Genomic DNA, 15,650 nt, shown 5'->3' with positions numbered 1-15,650 from the left:
ATGTTGTTTGAATTTGCCTTTCAGGGAGGAGGCAAGCGGGAAATTCGAACCTGGTAACTGGATCGCCCTCTCCCTTACCCAGTGACTGCGGCTCCCCTCCTTCTTAAATATTGTATTTTCCCTATACATCTTGTCGTCTTTAATAAAGATGTCCAAAGTAAACCAGCCGGGCTTGTCTAGGAACGCTAGGAATCGGGAAGCGGAGACCGAGGAGTCTCGCTCCACAGTAGGGGAGTAGGCGCCATCGCTGCTTCCGAGGAATTCGCCGGATAGATGTCGAACCTAGAAGGCAAATTTACCTAGTGGCTTAAGGTAATTAAGACCAAGGAGAAGAGGTGAGCAGACAGCACATTACAACCACCAAGAGAAGTTCATCTAAAATTTTGGAAGTATCCGAAAGGTTTCACCTTTCAAAATAATAATAGAAAATCATATCATCGCAATGTGTAACAACGTATCACCCCTAAACACTATAAAAGAGCTATTTTTCGTATGTAAATCATGCCGAACAAACTGAAATTTAATACGCATGGATTTTCCTTCTTTAGCATTATGCTTAAAGGCAACTTTATAAAGTGCAGAGGTCAAAGAGTCTTTAGTGACTTAAAATCGAATCCAACAAATCGGTGCTGAATAGTTCTCTAAACTTGACGCAAATCAAATTTAAAGCTACCTATTCCCCCTGTTTTAACTTACTTGATTGGGAAAGGTCAGCAAAGCACCTTGAAGTGATGTATGATTTTTGAATAGTGGACATTCAATTTTTACTGGTCGGTGGGTGTCCTCCACGATGTCGACCAGGAAATTTTCAAGAAGCGTAAGGGGTTGCGTGCTTAAATTGAAAAAGCTAGTTCTGCTTTAAACTGTGCTTTCTTTACTCATAGCACATGCGAGTCCTTGTGGATACTACAAACTCAGTGCCTAGCTTGCATTTCCAGATATTTTTAGCTACCGGGAATACTTGTTCGCAGATTTTTTTGTTCATTTTTTAGTGAGAAGATGCTTCTATAGTTTTTTTTCCTCGGCTTTCGTTGTACAATTCCATTTATCTTAAGACTTTGTGCTTTTAATGTTTTACTTTCAACTTCATTTGATTTCAAACAACCTAATTATTATCATCTTATGGCTTAATGAAGGATGAATGAGATTTTGCGGACGTTTTTTACACCTATTGGTTGATTTTTAACAAGTAGGTTAATTGATCAAATTCGGTTTGACTTCATGTCAAACCGTATTTTTCAATTTGTTGTTGAATTGTCCTAGTTCCAACGAAGATCTAGGTCCTCTCGTTAAATTTTATCTCGATAGCCATTGGTTAGTCCTAGTAGCATAGTCATGCTGGTGGCTCTTTGGTTCCCAAAAATTTGCTTCGTTTTGGTGTATCATAATGTATTATCGGAACACCTCTTGAGCTCGCGAATCACCATTTTCATCCAAATGGGTACTAATTTTTAAGTTTGGTTTGAATAAAGTTGGTTTTGCTTTTCTTGTCCTTGAGATTGCTTTTTTACCTAATGTTTTTGTTTCATTAGAAGTTTTCAGCTTTACTTCTTTTGCCAGAGTTCTGTCCGTGTGCCCACATCAAATGGTTCAGCTATACAGATTCAGCATTGTGGATGGTTGCGAAAACAAGGTGGCAAATTTCGCACATGGAAGCGCCGCTTTTTCGTCCTGCGTCAGGGCAGTTTAGAGTACTACACAGACTCAGAGCAAATACGACTCATTGGAGCTCTAGAAATCGGTCCCCCTGATATCATGGAGGTTGTGGCCTGTGAGACGGACGTCACCGCTGATGATAAAGCTTTCAATTTTATCGTTAAAAAGTGTATGTCTCTTATGTAGCTTTTGCTTTTAAATGCAACTGTCGAGCATTTACTCCCCTCTAGTTAAGTTCCGTTTAATCACGTATTGATTGTGGATATCCGCATAGAACTTGATACCGTTAAACCTACGGTTCCCTACCATAATGTTATTTCCCCTTTAGTCCTACCCTTGTTGTTTTTACTACTTTTCTATCCTTCAAGCAATTGACTAAGTAACTGGTCTTGGTTTTTCTCACAGTTGCATGCGGTATGAGCAATCTCTTTTCATTCCCTCCAAAAACTTATTCACATCATTGCTCACGTGGAATCCCTTAGGATTAATATGCATTATCTTGGTGATGTAATCTCACCACCGCTGCAGGGCATCAATAATATCTGGAGCAGAATTGCACTATTTCACCTCGATGTGTGTACTCTTTGCCGAATGCGCTGTCATCTATTTGTGCCTGCAGATTGAATCCCTTTTGGCAGATTCACTTTAGCGCAAACTAAGCAGTTGGTCCTCTTTGCGGTTCATGTCACTGCAGTGAACACAGCTGACTGAACCTTTTAACAGTTTTGAGGTCGTTGCCCTCATAATCGCTTTAATTGTAATTTTACGAAGGTATACATTGTAAAACCTCAAAGCAGTTGTGATTGATGACACCTAATTCACCTGACGGGTGGGCTTCCTGAATTCGTTTGTGATTATCATAAATTGCTGCGAAATACTGCGCCATGTCCTTCAGGATACACCTGAGTCATGCGCATGTGTGCGGATGTGTATTTTGGTACACTGGCAAAACGCGTAAACACTGAGCGGATTCGAATCGACTGAAATGATTAGCTGATTCAATGTCTATGTGTTGTGTTTTTAGTGAACCCTAAATTTGATCTTGGTCTCTTGGAAAGTTTTCATTTGTGTAACGACACACCTTATTCACTTGACTCACGCGAATTATATACATGCGAGGATTGTTCCTATGCCATTGTACAACAATTGCATTGAAATTTGATTGCTCATTGCGCCACCTTTGGGTCTAAGACTTGTCATACCACATTAAGGAAGCGGTGAAATGTTGCACGGCAAAGGGTCGGCGTGTTTGTGTCTTGATTCGCATGACAGTTTGCCTGCTACACCATCGTCTCCCTTTACTTATTTACCATTCCCTTGAAGGTCTATCGTGAGGGGGTACAATGTGATTTTAAACAAGTTTAAGAACTGTTTACAGTACCTTTTAAGAAATTCCATTTACCCTCACATTTTTTCACAACTAAAGGGCTGCTAAAAGTGCATTTACTATGTGGTTAAGGGCACTGGTGTTTGCATCTGCACCACTCTTTTCTTTTGCATCTACTTCTCCAACATTATAGGGGAACTGGAAATCTAGCGGGATAGTGATAAGTAATGACAGACGGTTTCCTACATGTGTGTATTTTTGTCACTTGGTACCTAAAAACATTTTGTGAAGACGGAAGTTCCTCTTCATTCGGTAATTCTCACCATGCCGCATAAAATTTGTGCACTCAGTGCTTATCGTTGTCACCTCATTAGTATGAATTCATTTTTAACTACGGAATTCGCCTCCTTGTAGTCTCCTCCCCTTCCCCCCCCCCCCTCGGGCTGCATTAATTACGGCCGATTCGGCGTCCGAAGCCCATTAATCTTATCTAAAGTGGAGTTTTCTGTTCCAGCCCGTAGGGGACAAAAGGTGGCCCTCTGTTTTCACTGACAAAACGTGTTGTGGTAGTGGGTTTTTCGGTGGAAAAAGTGGTGTTCCTTTCATCAGAACTAATTAGAATGTATTACGTTGCATTAATGTATCCTGTCTTGCTGAATTACAATTTTGCTAGTATTTTTTCGTACACTCTAGGCATTTTGGCCCCTACTTTTTAGCTAAAACTTGGGGATCCGAGCAGAAGCAGTCGTTGGTTCTGAGTGCTTCATCAGCAGACGAACGAAGGGATTGGATTCGGGCTCTCCGGAAACAGCTCTACCTCAAACTTGGTGGTGGTAGGTTCATTATTCTCTCTCCTTTTTTGTTCTAGTTAGCTCTATGTAGTGGGGCCAAATAGAAGCAAACGGGCTCAGCATGCAATACACTTAAGGAAACTAAATGGAGAGTAATTTTATGATTTGGACGGAACAGTAATTCTCAGGAAATATGGGTTTTTGGGTATACTTGGCTGATTTTAAAGCCAATCGAATTTACGAAATCCCTCCGTAGCGAATTACTTGTACAATATTCATTATAAAAATCCTATTTCTTTGATTTGAGCAGTTTTACTCTAGCAGTAGTCTGATTTTATAGACTACTCTTTATCTGTGGTTTAAAATGAATTACTTTTGACACCAACCGTTTTATCCTCTTTTTCCCAACACCTAAAGCATGCACCAGCTTAAGGTTTGGTAACTTTTATAAGGCTCAGTTATCCATTAAGACGCTGTACAGCTGGCTTTTTTATCATCTTGTGGAAGGGCCGGGGAGTTAGTGCCGTAGGAACTGCCATAAGCAGGGATCCATAGCGTGGAAGTCGAATTGTGTAAGACTGAAAGGGTTTGTGTTTTTGATCTGGGGATCATCTTTGATGTCTTCCTCACTAAAAGTCACGCAGCTAATCAACAAGAAAGGTAAATGGACAGCGAACTTACGTCGTTGATAGGGTTCTCAATTATCACGGCCTTGGCCGGACAAACTATATTTAGGAGGAGTTCATCCGAAAACAAGTGCTACACGTTGAACATCGACTTGATGCTTGGATTACTTGTGATGACGGACATGGTTTATCATCATCGTAAAGATCCATAGTACTGGTGTATCATCCAAGTGAGTCATGAAGACCAGAAAAGTCTGGTGTAGTCATGCCAGCTAGAGTCGATAGCCATAGTGCGCCCGTTTGAGCTTCCCTTTTCCACTTTCTGTGGTATGGAAGTGGCTTTTTAGAATGAGTTTACGATGACACACGTGCACCGCACTAACAGTACTCGTTGTTTTTTGGTGCTGTTGTGATTCCTTTTAAATGCATTCTCCATGGCACATATAGAGCTCAGCACAACAAACTACATCACGCGTCTCGGCTCAGGGTTGCTCAACAATTAGCTTATTTTTTTTTGCGTGAACTTAGGCGCATGCACACCCATGCACGCATGTACACATGCATACGCACATCCAAAGGTGACCAACCTGCTCTCGTCGTTTGAGGCCCTTGGTGTGCCTTTTTTCGCTCCATCTGATCCTGTTACCGTGATCTCATGACTTGCAAATGTCATTTTCGCCCATGACGGAGTCGGATTGGTACTACTTGGCTGGCTCCATGCTCCAATTTTAGTTTTCTTTTTAAAGTAATGTATTAGTCTTTTAGATAGATTCCATTCAATCCTATCAAAACTGGTTAGCATTCCCTCAGAAAAACATTGAAATCAACCTCCTTATCTCCTCTGGTGAATTCACTCTTGAGAAGCTGTTTATGCTGGAAACAAATGGCAGTTTATTGAGATACCTAACTCGTTTTTTAATCGAGGTGATTAGATTTCGTGGGTTCCTTCTTTCTACGCTTTATTTTAGTCCGTTTTATGAAGTAAAAGACTATACAAATGTTTATGCGGTTTGTATGTAATAAAGATTAAACAATCGTGGAAGGCATATTCAAGCATTCTGTTTTAATCTCCCATCCTTCCCCAAGGAGAAACAAGCTTTCAAATCCCACTTCTATACAGCGTCTTGTCTCTAGGAGCAAGAAACCTAGCCATAGCCACTGCCGTTTGCCTCTTAGCTTTATTTTTCTACTATTTCGTGTGTGATTGTCTAACGCCGCATCATAAGAGGAATACGAAGGATAAGCCAGCATCTCCTCCCTCCTGCTTCCTATCCCAAGGCACAGGCCCTTACACAGGTATGTTTCGCAGTATGAGGTCTTAGGTTATCCTGTAAAAACAGGGCTTTCTTTTGACTATTCCTGAAGTAGGAATTTCTTTTTCACACGTTCGAGTTGTATCGGTTAGACCCTAGCCGTGACTTTTTTGGGAGACTAAAGTAAGTGAAAAATCTAAAGTGAACAATTGCGCCTGCATTGCACTACATGCCAGGCATGCATAGTTCCTTGGAGGTGGGGCGGTACCTTAAAGGATTGGGGTGAATGGTGAGCGGGTCGTTTTAGGAGAACCAATAATAAAAAGGTGTTTCTCACCACCAGTCAAGCAGTGAACAATCTAAAATGCGTAACTGACTTATATAAGGCGAACGAAATGAAAAGAAAGTGGATGGTCATGGTCATCTGTGCACGTATGTGGCACTCATTTGCTTGACTTTCGCCGCATCTCTCAAACAGTTGAAGCAGGAGTAAACTATATTACGTCAAACGTGATCGGAAGCTATTTTTGACACGTAATTTCTCGTTATTAATAATGGAGGGTCTTCCTGGACATGATGCTTCATTAGCTGGTGATTCAGCACGACAAGTTCTATACCATGTAGTTCTGGAGGGGTGTGTCTAACTGTCGACCTTAGATAAAAACTGCACAGCTAATTTGACAAGACGCTTCGGCAAATTTGGGGTCAAATCGCTTCTATTCATGGAGGGTAAACGAGCTCAGAATGCCTTTTTATGACGTAGGGTTTAAAATAATGTAAAATGAGTGCAACTTCTGATGGAGTATCTTTTCAAAAGACTGACATATGTCGATGCTTTACTAAGCATCCATTCTAAGTCCCCCCGAGTCACGATGTGTCATTGTAGCAAGCACTGCGGAAATAGCTTGATGCAACCATAAACCACTACTTGAACTTTTGATGGTCTTTGAAAGCCAAAATTTTCCCCGTTTTTCTGTTTGCCTCTTTCAGGAAACCTTATGGAGCATACGGTTGTTATTAGCATACTGTAAGGATGACAACAAAATGGTGATAAAACAGCAGAAATTGAACAGTTTAGGTAGTGAGAATTATTCAAGTAAACCGTCTGCTGCTCTGTCACCCTATCTTGTCTTCATCGAGGCCAAGTTTTAATCATTCCATAGTTAGCGTGTTAATTTCGAAAGTAGTGTTATCATGTGGTACCTGTCTTCATAGGCGTGTCTGGCAACTGTTGTCATTCATTAATACGGCTAGATTGTGTCAACTTACGTTTGCTTTGATTTTGTTCTAGATAACTCGGTGGGACTTTGAGAATCCTCTACTCTCGTTTGAATTCTAAACTGATATTTCAGTCTTTAATGATCTATTCCACCAGAAACGGCATTTCTCTACATTTTTGCCGAAATTTTTATCAATTAATCCAATTTCCATCAGTACCATATCGTCCACATTCACGACGAAGTTAAAATCTAAGACACTCACCATAATACTTCCTACGTCATTTATTCATAAATTTCGCTAGCTTGCATTCTTCGTGAGTTCCCGAAGTAACATGACGCGAACCGTGGAAATGTCTTTCTGTACCTGGATTCTAAATTGCTACTCTGGAATTTTGACCATTCGTGCAAGTTTCTGAGGCCCTGCAGTTGGGAGCTTGTTCCACGTGATTTCCTCTGGAGTGCGATCATTTGCATTCAAGAAAAAATTTCAATCTCCGTCTTTTTTGACACATTTACTATGAAAATTCCGGTTTTACATCTGAAGTAAACGATAGTTTAGCCCCGCGGTACAGTACAGCTTACGGATTGTTGACAACGATGACATCACTTAAACAAACATTATACACTGGAGCGCTTGACACCTATTTTATAAATTAAGATTGGCAGATGTCAGCTAACTTGGGACGACCATAAGCTGCTACTTGAACTTTGAATAACTTCCATAAACTCCACGCATTAGTAAACCCACCTACGTGACTCTTTTGTTTGAGATTCTGTCTGTTTTGGCATCGAAGGGCAGTAGACCAGGAGGATTGTCTCGTTTTATGCGCATACCGTTTGCACGCACTTGCAGGGCTCTTCGGCACGCATCTCTCCGAAGTGTTCGCCTACACCTCGCCTGAGACCAAATATGTCCCCCGGGTTGTCTACAAAACTGCCGAATTCATCCGACAGTACGGGCTGACTACGGATGGCATTTTTCGGTATGTCAACGCTCCCCTCTTGCATTTCTTACGGTGGATGCCTTTTTGAAGAAGTGGGTGTGTGAACTTGATTTACATGCGTACCATGTTTGCTCCCCAAATGGTATCACTTGTAAATTAGCGTACGGAACTTCTTGTGCAGTTTGTACCGATTTAATGAATGTGTGAACTCATGCCGAGAACTTTTCAATTTCCCGTTTTATTCATTTCTACTAGTAGCTAGTCGGTAAATTTGGATGATTGTGGGATTGCTAATTGACTTCAAAGGCAATAAACCAGGACGTGCCAAGATCTTTGCTTAGCGGACTGAGCGACTGGTAGCAGAGCTTTATGCTACAAGTTTGAATCAAAATGTACCAGAAAATTCCATTTGGTCAATACGGTTTGCTCCTGGGGTCTCAGTGGAAAGCCGATCATCCCGCCCCAGACAATATATTGTTTTGATAAGAAAAGCCAGAAAAAAGGGGGTTATTGCCTGACCACGAATATCCTATATCTATTTTATTACCTTAAGCTCAGCAAGTATGGTTTTGGCACAATCTAGTGCAACCACTTATCATCAAAGTGATATAGAACAAGTATCATAATTGGGGTACTGGGCAGTGGTAAAGAATGTGTATATTTTACGACGTTTGTAAGTGTTCCACCTCTTGGTCTTTTCTTAGAACCATTTCATTCTAACACTTCTCTCTCATTGTCTCCTCAATTTAACCCGTTTTTAACATCAGGACAATCGGTTAATACTGGCCAAATCGCAGGATATTAGACACATGTTTATAACAATTACGTGTTCTCCAATTTGTAATACACTTTATTTGTCGATCAGTTTGTTACATGCTACATAATTTTGGAGAGATCTTCCTCTCTAAACTTTTATATGTATCAGGCTGCATGTTGATTTCAGGCGTTTGGGGTGAACCCTGCTAATTATCGCAAATCTATCCTTTTTCTTATATCTAGATTATTACCTTCATACTTTGATCTTTAAGTCATTATTCCGCTGATAAATGTAAACAACGCGTTAGTCGATATTCCCCACTCGGATTTCTTCATAGAAGACAAAACGTTTTCGCTCCTATTCACTTATCGTCCCAATCATTCGACAGGTCAGTAGGCTTCAAAAATACATATAGCTGCTGAAATAAATGTAAATATTTTTTTTGCTGACACGACCACCCCCCTTTGCATTTACGAGCCACGTGTGGTTCTATTTTTGACTTAGGCAAGCTGTCTAATTTTGTTTGTAACTTCTGTACTTTGTGGTTGGGCTTTACCTCCTAAAAGTAGTCTGCCTTATTCTGATTGTAATCGTCTATGTTGCACTATTTCTCTTGCTTCACTGGTGAATCCTTGAGCTTATGCATTTCAGGAGTGGTACCGTTACCTGATAATGGCATGTACATCAGTGAATGAAGGTTTATATTCAGAACTCAAAGACCTCCAAAGAATAGCTTCTATAGACTGGAGAATTCTATCGCACTTATTTTTACCTTTGGAAGATATGGAACTGTTGAAGATTATTCGGAAATTGTCTCTCCTGTTGTTTAGTCTCCAAATATAATTTTTTTAGGGGTATTCATCCTATCCGATCGGTTGTGTACCTTTGTATGGTTGCATCTTGTACTCTTATTGGCTGAGTACGGAGTTGTGCGTTGCGAACGAGGTAGTTTGTAGGTGAGAGAACTTTCACCACTCGGAATGGATCTTTGCTCCACGGACGACGAAGCTTGCGGTGTACTCCAGGTGGAGGATTGGCCTGTATATTTGTACAAGGTCGCCTTTCCGGGTAGATGTTAGTCCGTCTGCCGTAATATTTATCGTGCTAGATATATGACAGTCATAGGCGTTTGCGTTCGCTGTTAATAGTTTTTTTGTACCTTCTTTCACACGCAGTACGTACTCTGGAATATTGCTGGTTGCTACTTCCGTGTTTGATAGGAAGACATCGGAAGGTACTTTCCTTTCCCGACCTGTGAGCATCTTCAGTGGTGAAACGCCGATTGATGTATGGACTAGTCCCGCACGTGGGGAGGGCTCTTCCTAGGCTTAAACCTAGTCTTCCGGTTGTGGGTCTTTAGTGAAAGCCTTAAGTAATCCGATCGGGGTTAGATTCGTCCTTCCCACCTGTCCATTGCCTTGCGGATATCTAGGTGTCATGCGTGTCTTTGAGATCCGGAAGGTCCTGCACAGCTCAGTGATGCATCGGCTTTCGGAGGTAGGGCCTTGATCGCTATGGGCCGATTCAGGCAAAGTATAAAAATTAACCGCAAGTTACAAAACTGTGGTATAGTTTGATGGTCTATGTTCAGCTAATTATTCCTTCTTCTCAACTCCTTAATCCTATAAATCCTATAAATTTTCCAATGGCGCTACAAAGATTGCGGTTCTTGTAAATTTGTCCTTCGTTGGAAATGTGGATCTTACCATTTTATGTAATGTGGTGTTCAAAATGAGCTACAATTTTAGTTGTAGGTTAATCTTAAGGCAACATTTAATTTGTTGCCTCAATTTTTTTTTGTTTGACGTGCTGTTTACACCACGCTCCTTCCTATTTTACGTACTATGGAGATTTCCAGGTTTGTTGAATTTGTTTTGTGAATTCTTTAAATGTCACTTTTTTTATTGGTTATTTAATGTGCATTTCTTATATGTAATTTGTCGGAAATGGAAAATGAATGCCACCTATGTGATATGGTTATTTTTACACTTTGTTTGATTGGTTTCCAACTCCCTTGGTTTCGAGATCGCATGATTGTAAAACATTTCCAGGGCTTTTGCTGGAATATTAAATTGTGTTCTTACTCAAAAGATCCGATTGTCTTACAACTGACGCCAGGTTTGACGTTTTCAATCATGTAGTTGGTGCATTTAGATGTTGATTCAATCTAAGCGACTGTGTCATTGAATTTATCAGTCCATTCTTCCATGACGGAGCTCTCGTATTTTCATTTATGAATGGGTCTTCGAATCCCTATCACTTTTGAATCTTCATATAAATTCCACTTTTTTGCTCCTCAAAAGTGGATTCGTCAAGTACTTTGTGGGATGTTTTGGCTGTGCCCAGATAAAAAGAATCTTAAATACCTTTGCTACCTCTTTATTCTTTTCATGTGGAGTCAAAATGTTTGTTGAAATTACCGTAGACTGTATGTAACAGTTCTAAGATGTGAAATTTTTAATCTGCCTAATGAACCCTTTTGCTTAAGCATACAACAAAGGCACTCATTGTCGAATTCTAGATTTTAATCTTAATAATGATATTGCTTCCTACATAATGGCACCCCGATTTTTTGTATCTCTAATTCTTATCGCTCCTGAATCTTACTTTGTTGATAAGATATTCTTGTTGCACTTTGACGCTTTCCTGAAGACAAACAAAGTCATAATACTAGGGTGGAATATATATTACCGACGCACAGAAGAGCTGGAGAGCTACTGTTATGTCCCAGAGGCCATTTTCGCCCAGCAGAAGTATAAAGGCGAAGCCTTATGTGCTTGCGTAACCGAAGTAATCAAAGAATTACATAGCCCCTCTCTTCTTTTGAGGGTCGTCCTCGGCGCTCACCTTGGTCATCCTCCCGTGTTGGCCATCACGATGTAGTCCGTGTTGTAAGAAAAACATTTTGTAACCAAATGCACTAATCATCGAATTCGCTTGCTATTGAGATATCAGACTGCAATGTCACTTCTCCTGGATCTGGAGTTTAGTCTTAATCGAAAACAGCACTGGAGGAAGAGGGAATGCCCTGGCCATCTCGGATGTCCATCGCTAGTTATGGGAACACTGGCCTGAAAGCAGTCATTGAAAAAAGGACGGGATGTAAAGTTGTTTTGTGAAGATAAGGTTTCGTCTATTTCTCTCACTTCAGGGCTGCCCGGCCATATACCTATATGGCTTTCATCCGACTAGTAGAGAGGTGAATGAGGTATCGCCTGTTTACTTAATCGACATGTTTACACTTGTGTGGTAGACAGCTCCGTAATGAACCTTTTCAGATGGTTTACGACTAACTTTGCTTCAACTGTTAACAGATTTCCTGCCGAACACGGGAAGTGGACGGTTGCCAAAGGTAGAGGTCATTTCCAACTCTTCTGTTAACGGTCGTCACCTTTTCCCATCCCAGTCTATCCACTCCTTCCGTCACGCTAATGTTCATCATTCAGGAGTAAAAATTAAGGCATTTACTCATATTATCAAGTTCGGTTTCCATTGCCACCAATGTAATTGAATAGGTATTGCCGACGTACAGAAGTGCATGGGGGCCAACTGGCGTGGCCCGGAGGCCATGAGGCCCAGCGGAAGAATAATCGCGAAGCTTTATGTGCGAGCGTAAGAAAAAACGAAGTTAAACAAATGATTAAGGCGTCACAATCCAATTTTTCGAGATTTCGACGTTATCTTCTTGACCTTTTTTCTTCTTCAAGATGTCGAAACTGAACGAAGGTGGTAACAGACTATGTTGATGCAGTTCAAAAGGCACGTTTACAATGACCTTTTAACTACATGAATGCCTTCATAGATCCCGTGCAGCAGTGCTGAAATAGGATTTCACAATTTGCCTTTATTTGATGTGTTATTATCTGGATCTTTCCCGGTTCCTCGTTCAAAATTTCTGTATTTAGTAGCATTTTAGGGGTGTACTGTACTAGGGTTATAAATTATCCCTCTATCTACATTTAGTGAGATGTCTGCAATCTGTTAAATCGTCTACAGACTAATAAAATAGTTTGTAAATGTCTAAACATTGCCACCTTTCATCTATGATCCCTAAATAAGTTCTACGGATGACATTAGATAATTTTCTGCGCAAGTATTTCGGTCCTTGGTAAATGTATTCAAAACCTACGTTTTGAGATTAGCTTTGGCAGCACCACCCATGGTAGTGTGAGGCATGAGGATCACAAATGAACGCATCGCATATAGGGACTGCAACATCCTCGAGATTGCACATATTTTAGGGTTGTTTTGTTCGTTACGTGGCCTACTTACTGTTTTAAGCTCTGCGTTCGACGTGCATTGTTATCGCCATTCCCTGTCCGGCAACGCTCAGAGTCATACGTTGGGCTGGTGCTGTGATAACCAAATTCGTTGGATGCCCAAAACGACAGCCAGGCTACTAGTGATACCAACTTGGAGGCCGATTTTCGTAAGACTGGAGAAGCCTATATGCAGCCTACACAAGCATAATTCTGCTTTTTAGCCCCCCTTTTGAACGTCGCCCCGAGCGCTCCCTGTGCTCCTCCATCCGCTCTGGCTATTACAATTCCTCGAGTAAATTTAAATACGCTGCAAGATAGGAACAAAACACGCCATTTGAAGACTTCTGAATTTAAAGATAAGCGTAACTTGTAGGTTTTCGTGGGCTCGCTTGTCATGTTCTGTTCGCAAAATACATTCGTAAGGATTCCTATTTTTAGCTTTGTTTAGGATTAGGTAATCGAGCAAAATTCGTAGGTTAATGTATTTCGGTAGGAACAGTTATCTAAAAACATTAATACCTTCACGGGGCTGTTTCCCATTTAGTCCTCCTTTCCGCTATCTTGCCATTTTAACGCCTACCATTCGGTCATCTGGGCTACTTGCACCTTCCATGGGTACGAGTGACGTGGGTAGATATCGGGTCTTCAGATCGTGATAACCGATCAGTTCCTTTTAATGTCAATTCTGTAAGCAGCTTCTCTGCTTATTGAAATATCCTTTCGTTTCGGTTCTGGCCTGAAATTTGGTTGGGGGCCAAAGTTTGTCAACATTTCACTTATCATTTTGTACTGGTTCTCCTCGAATGCCCTTCTGCGGTATCTAGTCGGTAATGTTGGGACTACTGTCGCCATCAATATATTATTTGATTTTTCCTGGAAGAAGAAGTTACAAGCGAAAAGAGTCCTAGAGCAACTTCGTTACAGATGTAAGGAAGGCTGAAGGACAGCATCAGTGGTGTGCGCATAGCTCGGATCTATTAAAAGTTATCCGTTACAGCAGGAGAAACGGGTTTAGGGATCGAGGCGTCTAATATTGCGTTTTGTAGATGCTGATGCGACTTCGGTCACTGTAATGAGTAGGCCTGATATTAGTGAAATTAAACGGCCTTGCCTCTATGCTTTCCACAGGAAGTGTGGTTCACGACACGTGATAGAGGAACTCTGCGATGCCTACGATATGGCCCGACCGGACCCGATTCTCCGTGCCAACGAACACGACGCTCACGCAGCCGCAGGAGTGCTAAAGCAGTACCTCCGTGAGTTGCCTGAACCCGTGATTCCCTATCGCCAGTACGACCGACTCAAAGCAACTGGTTACCTTATTGAGGATGGACAGGACCTCAAACCCATCATAGATCAGCTCGAGTGTTTGCCCGCACCCAACTACAGACTCCTTCAGTTCCTTTGTCAACTGCTGTCTGAGGTTTGTTTTAAAGTACTTGTTGATTTTTTATTTTATTATGAGATTCTTGAGAGTTTGTTTGCCTTTATTGTAGTGCTTGCCATATATGCCTCATAAATAGCTACCATTAACTCCCTCGTTAGCGACTTTTTGTGGCTTGTGCCTTCCTTTACGAAAAGCTCAAGTAAATGGAACTATTTAATTGCTCTTGATAAGGTCCTGATGAATCTTTTCTCGTTTTTAATGATATCACAATAGTCTCTTTCGGTTTATGTCAGCTACTGTCCGAGGTTCTTGGCTTTCTGCCTTTTTTACACACCATTCCTTCATAGATTTCTTCAATTCCTTTGTCAATTGCTCTCTGAATTCCTCCGCTTTCTTTCTTCTATGGAGGCTAAACACAGTTTTTATTCTATAAGAGGGTTCTGGGCAATTCATTCCCTTTGGCTGCGATTTCTCCAACGCTTCTCTCCCTTTTCCCTAATGGCCTCTGGCTACTCCATAATAAGCTCTCCGAGATTTATGACTGTCGACTTTCTCTTGCAATATCATAACCGAAATGCATTATTTGATTAACTCATTAACAAGATTTGATGTCTTGTACATGCTTTCACCCGTTTTCTTACAAATATTAACAGCAAAAAGTTAATGTATTTTACGATTGCTTGGCCGTTAAAATCTTGCCAAGCTGTTAAGGGATAAGTAGGTTGGACTGCTTTGTGTGAGAATGAGGTGAGGGTTTCATTATTTGCATATATCTGCAGCGGTGTAAAGTAGTATCTTTCCTTCACTCCTAGGCTGTCTCACAATTTAACTGGTTTATTTCGCTCAGTTTCTTGCAGCATAAAGGCGGCACCGAAACCTCATATAATTGTCACAATGCACCGTTTGTCATCTTAATGCAGTGGGCGCTCCTTTTGTGACTTATTTTGGTCTGTTTCACTCCATCATTGTTTCCTTTGAAGCCACTAGCATAATCTGAGGTTGAAGTCGTGCATTAAAATCGACACGGCTTTGATGATGCTTCTGATGGGGGTCTTCAAAGATTTGGATATCTGCTGCGGGTGTCTACCCTCTATGACGTTTTGGGGTAGCAACTAACCCTTCTTTATGTTATATACGAGTTCAGAAGTAGGTTTGTTTAAAGCCGATGCAAGTGCTGGGCGACTACTTACCCAGGTGGCATGAACAGGTCACCATACGATCACCAAAAGGCCGAGGCAATAGCAGATGCGTAAAAAACCCATTTTCTTTTGCTGTGCATAATAAGATGCTGAAAGCGATTAAGATGTCTTGATAATGGTTCCTTTAATTAGCTAGATGGAAACTATAAAGATATTTTGGTGAATGCGATCAAGGAGGCATAGTTTAGGGTTATAATTCCACTTTCCTCCGACCGCTTCTGTGCTGGC

The 15,650-nt window shown here is 41.1% G+C and overlaps 1 protein-coding gene across 1 annotated transcript in view; it reads left to right on the top strand. All coding sequences in view use genetic code 11, as the record gives it.

The window, feature by feature from the left end:
* Window positions 1-790: 790 nt before the first annotated feature.
* The window catches only part of EGR_01206 (Rho GTPase-activating protein), a gene marked incomplete at both ends in the record, with an annotated part of 24,241 nt that continues 9,381 nt past the window's right edge, over window positions 791-15,650 (top strand). The window contains 5 exons of the mRNA XM_024490455.1: window positions 791-817; window positions 1,561-1,825; window positions 3,700-3,816; window positions 7,727-7,856; window positions 13,965-14,259. Coding sequence (XP_024355274.1) covers window positions 791-817; window positions 1,561-1,825; window positions 3,700-3,816; window positions 7,727-7,856; window positions 13,965-14,259 — 834 coding nt within the window. The remainder of the gene's footprint in view (window positions 818-1,560; window positions 1,826-3,699; window positions 3,817-7,726; window positions 7,857-13,964; window positions 14,260-15,650) is intronic.

This window comes from Echinococcus granulosus (assembly GCF_000524195.1).
Source record: "Echinococcus granulosus chromosome Unknown EG_S00004, whole genome shotgun sequence".
NCBI lineage: Eukaryota > Metazoa > Platyhelminthes > Cestoda > Cyclophyllidea > Taeniidae > Echinococcus > Echinococcus granulosus.
Note: the sequence above shows the minus strand (reverse complement) of the source record. Positions and strands in the feature narration are given on the sequence as shown.